The sequence below is a fragment of the Musa acuminata genome, chromosome BXJ1-5 (genome assembly GCF_036884655.1).
Source record: "Musa acuminata AAA Group cultivar baxijiao chromosome BXJ1-5, Cavendish_Baxijiao_AAA, whole genome shotgun sequence".
In the NCBI taxonomy this organism is placed as follows: Eukaryota; Viridiplantae; Streptophyta; class Magnoliopsida; order Zingiberales; family Musaceae; genus Musa; species Musa acuminata.
Window position 1 is genome coordinate 6,755,964 of NC_088331.1, and position 9,037 is coordinate 6,765,000.

The window sequence follows — 9,037 nt, forward strand, 5'->3', positions numbered from 1 at the left end:
CTCTTGATTGCCAAGTTTGGCCAATTTCTTGCACAAGTTTCGCCTGTTGATATGCACAACAGTGTCAACTACAGTATATTGTAGGAATTTTCCATCAAGTGTTGTGCTTTTCACAATGATCCGAAGACTTGTATTTCCAATCTACTTTTCCATATGAATTTGACCTGACATATAAATGCAGATCACACTTGATCCTGATGTTCTCCACATGCAGTCATTGAATCTTTGAACCGCAAAAGATTAAGCGTTTAGGTCCATAGAACTGCTCTGCCGACACATAAACCATCAGCTTTCCATCAGCTTTCAGATCAACAACATGGATCCTTGGCAAGGCTGAAACAAGATTAATCACAGTATTATTTCTTGATTGTGCTACACACCCATTGCTTTTCAAAAGCTACAGAGAGGAGGTGTGGCAATGGCCATGCACTATTCCATTGGAGGGATACATGGATGGCCAGTCAGCTTCATTGATTTGTTTGCCTTGGTGGTAAGATGGTCACCACCAAAATCTTGGTCCAGATTGTGATACAGTGGTAATGGATGGTGAAGTCCTGATTCTTTTTGCATAAAGGAAAAGATCCAACCAATTCATCAAAGTGAAAAGGATATTGGGTCATTGGTGCAGCGTATGAGACTTACTTGCAGAGCTGCACAAGAAGGCGAACAGTATGAAGCACCAGAGAAACATCCTTTGATTCAATTTGACTCTCTCTCTCTCTCTCTCTCTCTTTCTCTCTCTTGATTGCTTTCCTACAGCCACTTCTCTGGCCACCTACACTTGCAGTCCCAACACTTGCTCTCTATGAACATGCTGGTCCACTTAATATGGTCAATTTAGGTAGGCTGTGATGGCATTTTGTTGCATGTTGATGTACTGCCCTCAATTATATTGCTGCTGGATTCTCTCCTTTGTTCTGTAAATCTGTGTACGAGTCGAGTCAATATGCGTACGATCAAAGTCGGATCGTATATTCTTACAATGATTAGAAAATATCTCTTGATGAACAGAATTATGATATGGCCTTTGCTGAGAGGATCAATGAATTGCATGCTTAGAACTAGTAGTTTCATGACATGATTTAAGGTAAGCATTGGCAGAAGCCAAGATCTCAAAATTCTGCATTCCCTTAATTGTTATCTGTACAATGCTGAATCTGAATTCTCTCTGTTTTGTTCCTCATGGGACTGTTGGTGCTCCTAACTGGTACTTGTTGCTTTTCTTGAATTGCTATTAAAGAGATCTCCTTGAAAGCCTACCCTATGAGATCTGCACTTGTCTCCTCCAATATGAAACTTAATCCTTACCACCATACCATTATGGACATACATTTTGTAGCCATGGATCTGAAACATGCTCTGCTAACAACCAAAGAGCTTAGAGGGCAAAGACACAGTGTTTAACTATGTTAGAAAATGGATTTTCAATAGCTCATGTGAGGAGAATAGGCAACAAAGGATGCTGAAGTTACTAAGATAGTGTAGTTGACTTAAACTGTTGGTGTGCTAATGGATTTCATCATCATTCCACAATGCAATCATGGAAAAGGACCATGACAAGCCTTTTCCAGCTGCCATTGATCAACCATAAAAGGAGCCTTGGTTCCCTGCAAACCTCCCACAAGCCCCTCATAGAGAAAGCAAACAACAAGAGCAGCAACCATGCCAAGAGTCAAAACCTTCCTCATCTTTCTCTTGCTGATCCTTCTCCTTGAGTCTTCTTCTTGTAAGTACTTCCTTTGGGTTTTGTATGTCCTATTCATTGTTATATTCTCTCTGATGCACCGTGTCTTCCTCACAGGCCAAGCTGGAAGAACTCAAACTGGGAAGGAACCTGCATACCTGGTGGCCAAGGTAATGAGCATGTTTAATCATTTGCATGCAAGTGAAATAGCTACCTTCACAGATCATGAACTTAGTGAAGGCAGTTTTCTACTCTTTACTAGCTTTTCAATCCATGTACAGAAGAAGACATCTCATTATCCAACAAAACATGTCATTGGCTGTTCATGAGATGTAGCAGAAATCTGAAAGACTCAAAATGATTCAAGAATGGATTTAACCTCTATTTTTGTAAACCTTCTTCTTCATATCTTCTAACTCTGTAATATACCTGATGGCCAATTATCTAATAACACTTCATTACCAGAGGTTTTTAATCAGCAGACTGTGTTGTCACCTTAAAATAGTTGGGAGTAGGATTGCTTCTTTTTGGAGGAAGACAGTTTGTCTTAACTGGTAACAGAACTGCATTTGATGAGTTTTCTAATACATGTGTCCATTATCTTTGCAGATGAACAGCAGAAAGGCATTACTGGAGACTACATTAGATTATGATTATGGAGGAGCTAACCCTAAGCATGACCCCAAGAAAGGAAAGCCAGGGATTGGAGGCAAACCCTAGCTTAAAGCCTCTTCTGTCCCACTGGATTAGTCTCATCTTTACTGTTTCTTTCTCTGCACATCAACCTGCAGCATCAAAAACACATATAGATATTTATGTTCTACATGTTGTCAAATTTTTCAACTGTATGGCAATACTGAGATGCCGATGTTCATGTGGTTCTTGTTGAGGCAGGAGCTCCCTACTCGATCTTCTTGTGCCGCTGAACAATACATGTACTGGTTTGAATCAGAGTGTAGCCTTTGAATCAGTAAAATGAGAGTGAATTTGTACTACTAGTCTCTTGTTTCATGTAATAATCCGTAAGGAAGCAAGTCAATGATCTTATATGTGTGTTATCATTTCATCTTTGAGTCTCTACTCATCTCTTTAATCATTTTGGTGAACTGAATTGAGGTCATCTTGATCTCTATCTGACTCTCACACCTCAGAAATGAAAGGAAAAGCATGGGTGTTGCTTTGAAAATGTTTCAAGTAAATCCAAACCTATGAACTTGTAGTAGGTCTGTCAACATCTACATGGAAGCATCTTATCTATTAAATAGTGGCCTCTTCCATGATCATGAACATGACAGAGGTGGCCTTCTTCTTCTTCTTCTTCTTCTTCTTCTTCTTCTTCTTCTACTTCTTGAGGGTTGCTATCTGTAACCATCATCTTTATGGGGACCAATTCCTGCACCACAAGAATCAAAGCAGTGGCTGCCAACCCATTGAAACATGCACCAGTGTGTAGTTCAACCCCATATCCACTGAGCAGCTTCTGAGAAAGAAGTGGGGATGCAGCTACCACCATGATCACCAAAGAATGGTGAGATAAAAAGAGTGCAGGAAAATCTAAGAATTCGACAAAAAAATACCTTCTATCGACTATGCCGACATGTAGAATATAAATTTTGGTTGGTAACTTCTGTTAATCTCCTTTTCTTGCACAAGGTCTAGCTGAAAACAATGTTAATTGATGAGAGCAAGCAGACTGGGAGCTTAAAACAGCAAGATCTGAAACTTCTCTAGGGTTAAGGCGATCTGGAGAATTTCACCAACAGATCCACAGCTTGTGGTGTTTCCCATGCATCTAATTAATAGTCATAGTTAAAAATGAGAAAATTATTGAACTGTAATTACCTGCTCTATAGCTCATGCTCATCTTTCCACTGAAGAGATGAGTTAAAGCATCCTACAATGATTTGTCAACCCCCTTATGACTTAGGCTGGTCTTAGATCATAAAATGTATCTATTTTTAATCCAGAATTAGAACAAGAGTCACATCCAACAATTACCTTTGCTAATCTTCATCCTTCAGAAGAGTTTTTGTTTCTTTCATTTCTTTGGTAACAAAATTCTACATTTTCACCATAGCAGCAGATGTTTTCAAGAGCATTTGCTAGATAAGTGTAAAAGGCCAATTACTTAAATGCAGGTAAATGCATGGTATTCAAGATCTCTCTGTGATTATGAACAATACAGGAATGTTTTGTGTTATAAAAGGAAATGAGATTAATATCCAGATTTCTAAGAAAGCAGATCTTTCTGAGAGGTTAAAAATGTGTTTTTCAGAGTAATCAAGAAATTAATAGTTACAGTTTGGAAGCTTGAATTATTTAATATGGAAAGAAAGGTTCAAAGCTAGCAATTGTGCCATTTGCTATTATTCATATCAAACCAACACATCAAAAGAATCAACTATCATAAATCATACATTTTAGAATGCATTCTTTGCAAATTTAAGAATAATGACAATGTCAATTAAGTTTTGGCCATCACTGTGTATTTCCATCTGTAGTTGATGTGACTAGATAAACTGAATTGATGAGGATTAAAGATAGATGCCAAGGGAAATAGAAGAAGAATTAAGAAGACTTTATTGAATACAGTAAAAAGATATCTAAATGCTATCTAACTAGAAAGACAATCCTACACATTACTCAATAAGAAAGATCCAAGCAACCCAACATAAATAGTTGGGACATCTAGTTGTTACTGAAAACACACAGGCTTAATGACCTCATTGAAGGCAAATTCCAGTTAACAAAAGCCAAGATGGAGAGTGCAGAGCAAACATGACTTCTCCTGCCACATGTGCAAAGTCTAATCAGGACTCTTGTCTTCCTCCTGATGGCCATAGGTAAATCCACCCTAGCATGGAATCTAACAGGGTCCTGACACTATAAAAGGGGTGTCATAGGCTTTGAATAGACTATTCAGCAGATAAAGTTATTTCCTTATTAAGGCATGGGATAATTCTTGGTGTTATCCTAGCTGCATCTTGTGGTCCTTTGTGTTGACTCCTCTTAGAACACATGATAGATTTTATCTCATTATCTGTATAATTGTACTTTTGTTGATCTACCTTTGTTGGTGATCTTATAGTTTTGACCACCATTATGGAACTCTTGCATGGTTCAAGGATGCTGACATTGTCCTGGCTGTAGATCTAACAATTTCTGTGGCAAAGATTGCACAAGAGTTGACAACAAAAAAGAGAACCCCAGAAAATGATTAATAATAGTCTGTTTGTTCTTCCAAAACCCTAGTCTCACATGGTACATGTACTACATTTCATCTTACTAGAATTTGACAGGGTGCTGGTATTTGCTTTAGTTCAATTTATAGTTAGCAACCATTTGATGTTCAGTTTTGGACTCTTGGTGTCGCAAAAAAGGAAAAATAACCTTTGATAAATTGCATATAAACAAAATTAGCATACGATTTTCATTCATCAAGAGATATTTTGCTATTTTTTTAGCAACTAAGAGCTTGGTTAGCATATAAGAAGATTTTTCTTGGCCAATTTTGAACCTTGAAAATGATCAAAACTGCTAATCCCTTGTCTAAATTGCATAAAATAGAAAAGCCAAGAAAACCATTGCAGAAATGGATCCAGTATTTATTTGTCATCAATGCACCCAATAGTTGTAGTAATTGCAGTGATTTTACAATAAAATAACAGCTCCTTTCCATTATTAAACAAAATTTTCTATAATTTCATAGGTAAAATTGGAGATACACAGAACAAAACCATACAAAGAACATAAATTTGAGGCAACAGGAGCACAGTTAATGACTACTACTACGCCTTCCTATCGATTGCCTTGTACCATGCAGCTTTCTGTTTGCTCACCGTAGAAATTGAGATAAAATTGAAAACATATTAAAATAGATGAGTTCTATGTGGATGACCGACTGTTTTTTTTCTCTCTCCGAGTTTCTCTTACAGATTAAATATCTCGGGATTCATCCACATAATTATAGAGCATACCATCTTTTCATTTGCGCCTACTAAGCAGAGACTTGAGGAATTTCTTGCCATTGCTTTGGTTCTGCTCGCTGTCCTTTTGGTTTTTCCATTCAGCATGCAAGCTCACGGATGCTAATTTCTGAGTTCGTGAAGAAGACTGCATGGTAGAAAAGCATGGAGTGCACATTTTGATTTCCTTTGGAAGAGAATATTTTGAACTCAAGGCAACCAAAATTTGATGATAAACTACAGCACTATATTCAATCAGAATATATGTGCGTGTATTGCAGATGTGCAAAAAACCTTATGTTATCATGATAAATGCAAGTTTCATACTTCTTGACATCTCGGGCGATTATAATGCTTGGACAGTAATGCTACTGCATGATGTAAATCAGTATAACATGATCACATTACAATCAAAATTCAATTATTTAGGCACTTAGGAGTTTCCCTATCACACATTTACTTAAAGAGTTTTCTTTAGCAATTTCCATAATGTAAAAATGGGCAAGCAGGGAACATGATTGTTAATGACAGGATTAGATCCACATGAGGAATTTTACATTGTGATAGCCTGTCCCGGATTTCTTAAATAGTCTCCTGGCAAACTCTTGAAGACATCTTGTAAGACTTGTAAAAATTCCCTCTTCTATGCCTAAACAATGGCTTCATGTAGATATAAAAGATCAGAAATTCTCTGTTACTTTTATTGCACCCGAAAAAACTTTGACACACAATCCTAAAGAAGAATATAGTAATGCATCTTACCTGCCCTGCAATACTCAATAATGAGTTGAGTTCAGTTGACCTTGTTATAAATAATCTTGATTGCGCAAGTGGATTCGGCAATGAAAAAGGAATTTTTTTCTCTGTAGTGCATACAAGGAAAAACAAAAAAAAATGACTTATAGCTGTTTACATCAAATACTAGCATCTGTTTAAATGAATAAGCACAAGCTAATAGTATTGGTGATCAAGCACCTGCACCGAAAGCCCTTTTAGGTTGTTGTGACGGCAATGAAGGATGCATTTTCCTAGGAGATAGAGGTGACATGGCGAGCATTTTCCTGCAAAAAAAAAAAGTTCACTAAGCATACACAAAATTAATATTCATTTTGTTATAAGAACATGGTTATATTGCTAAAATTTGCTATTGGCAATCAGAATATAAGAACACAAATATGTACCTGAAAGAAGGTGGCTTGACCATTTTTGTCAAATGGACTGCTGGAAAGCCAAAGAGTAATATTAGTCGGTAGTTCTACACAATCAAGAGCTACCTATTACTGAATGCATACTATCAAGGGAAATGCATCAAGATTTTACCAGAGTGAGATTTGTATGGTTCAGTATTATTATCATTGTCCGCATTCAGGTTCTCATATTTTGGTGCTGCATGCCTTCCTGAATCAGGCATGGATTTACCTACTGAGCTACCACACAAAGGAAGCACCTCAGACATAACAAGAGTCAAGAAGAACTCTGATCACTTGTCAAAATTATAAACTTGAACAAGAATATATAGCTTATAGATAAGCTTCCAGCACGAGAGAAACATGAACCGCAGAAAGACCAGTAACTTACCTGGGAAAGTGTACTGCTTGGAATAACTGGGAGCTTTAATCACCAGAGACTGTTGGAGAAGACCTTCGCGGTCAACAAGTTCTTGGCATGTTCGAATTCTCTGGAATTGCAAGAAAAAATGAGAACTTGGACTCGTTTTAAGCACCCAAATTATTTAAGCGATGATGAAATACTGTGATGTTTTAGTCTTTTCTCATATAATTTGATTTATACTAAAAAAATATTGATCCTCAATAATTTGAAATTAAGAACCATCTCTCTTGACATCAATGAAAACATACCTGTTCAATACTCGAAACTCGGAACTCCACCCCAGACAGCTCATCAACCTTCTCTTCAAGAAGGCTGTTTACCTTGAATGATACTGATCCAAGATGATCCACAGTATTAACCAGAGCCTTAATAGCATACTCTTTCAAGGTGTTGAACACACTGCACAAAACCCATCACTCAAACATTGAATTAGAAGAAACAAGACACATCCTGGTTCCAGTTCTTCTGCGACGAATCTTTGTGAAGTTAACTAAAAATACACATACAGCTGCTTGTTGTCATCAGTAGCGTATGACAACTCAAAATACTCTGCGGCTGAGTACAATTGCAACTTCAATTTCTTCAAGTCCTGAAGACACAGACCGATATGAGAGCAAAAATTCAACATGCTAAGTACCAATTTACAGATCATGAATTTCCTGGGTGATCAAAAACAAAAAAAGAATTGGCATTTTTATAAAAGAATAAAACAATAACACCAACTTTTGACAAAAAACAATCCCAAACTACATACACATCACTAATAAGGTAGCCAGTCAAATGATAATGAGAACTGTAGTAGCAGAAAAACAACTAAGGGAGTAACTTTCAGAAAGATACTGAGATGTTTTTCTGATGGAGGAAAACTATGAAATACTGTACATGTCATTAGATGAAATAAATCATCAGTCAACGTAGTATCAGAATACCGGCAAATGCTTGATGCATATACAATTTGTAGGTCATTATTACTTCCATTCCTAATTGCATAGTCTTCTCTAAGAAAGTGATTTCAGAAATTTCATCAATTGCTTCCAATATCAAGTAATCTTCTTGAGATAATAAGCAAACAATATCGTCATCTGCAATGGATACAAAGCCTAACCAGAAATATAAAGACCGAAGTTGATCTGGAAGAAATCACAGGAGACTATAACAAAAGGAAACAGTGGTTGTGATGCAAGCAGGGCACCTTGAGGGTGTCAGAGAAGAGCAGGCTTTGCTCCATCGAGAGCTCGTCAAAGTTAGACGCATCTTGGTGGTTAAACATCTCAGAAGTAGATGGAAAAGCTACGATCTCCATTGATGACAGAAAAAGATAGCTGCTAATCGAAATCCTTGCTGCGATCACAGCCACGGCATCACCTTTAACACCTCCAAGATAAGAAAGGGAAGACAACACTCTCTCTGTCCGTAAAACCCGAACACCTTAACCGATTCTGGAGATTCATGAGAGCCGAAAGAAGGAAGAAAAGGAAACAGCCACTGCAAGACAAGACCTGATCATCACTCACCTTTCTCAGTTCTGGAACATGCCAAGCTGCCAGCATAAAGCAGCAAAGGTGGCAAAAGAGAACCCAGCGGGCAGCGAAGGCCGTACAGCTGTGCTCTCTGGCTGAGACGGCCAACTCCGATCCGGAAGGCGACGATGGAGATGATACCTCTACGTTCATCTCGGCTTCCAACATGGTCGGCTCGCCATCGCCACCCACGCTGTGTCAGCCGCCCGAAGCAGAAGGCAATAGTTGTCACACGTCGTTTCCCGTCTTGACTCTGT

General features: G+C 37.9%; 1 protein-coding gene and 1 long non-coding RNA gene across 9 annotated transcripts; one reads left to right on the top strand and one right to left on the bottom strand.

Annotated features, from left to right (window-relative positions):
• Positions 1–1,587: 1,587 nt before the first annotated feature.
• On the top strand, positions 1,588–2,750 carry LOC103984717 (uncharacterized). The gene is made up of 3 exons (XR_010513360.1): positions 1,588–1,726; positions 1,802–1,854; positions 2,294–2,750. It is a non-coding gene; the product is annotated as an uncharacterized LOC103984717 (long non-coding RNA).
• On the bottom strand, positions 2,497–9,012 carry LOC135586103 (protein ABIL2-like). 8 transcript variants are annotated; one of them, XM_065182358.1, is made up of 12 exons: positions 8,775–9,012; positions 8,453–8,688; positions 7,767–7,849; positions 7,509–7,659; positions 7,228–7,327; positions 6,970–7,071; positions 6,831–6,870; positions 6,625–6,710; positions 6,412–6,512; positions 5,662–5,797; positions 3,262–3,343; positions 2,497–3,187 (listed from the first exon to the last, which is right to left on the bottom strand). In XM_065182358.1, exons 2-10 carry the CDS (start codon positions 8,561–8,563, stop codon positions 5,669–5,671), a joined length of 903 nt encoding a protein of 300 aa, XP_065038430.1. In that variant the 5' UTR covers positions 8,564–8,688; positions 8,775–9,012; the 3' UTR covers positions 2,497–3,187; positions 3,262–3,343; positions 5,662–5,668. The 8 variants fall into 8 exon arrangements, with proteins under 8 accessions (XP_065038430.1, XP_065038431.1, XP_065038432.1 ...); XM_065182359.1 differs by having other exon boundaries at positions 3,262–5,797; positions 8,453–8,601; XM_065182360.1 differs by having other exon boundaries at positions 3,262–5,797; positions 8,453–8,667.
• Between the last annotated feature and the right edge of the window lie 25 nt (positions 9,013–9,037).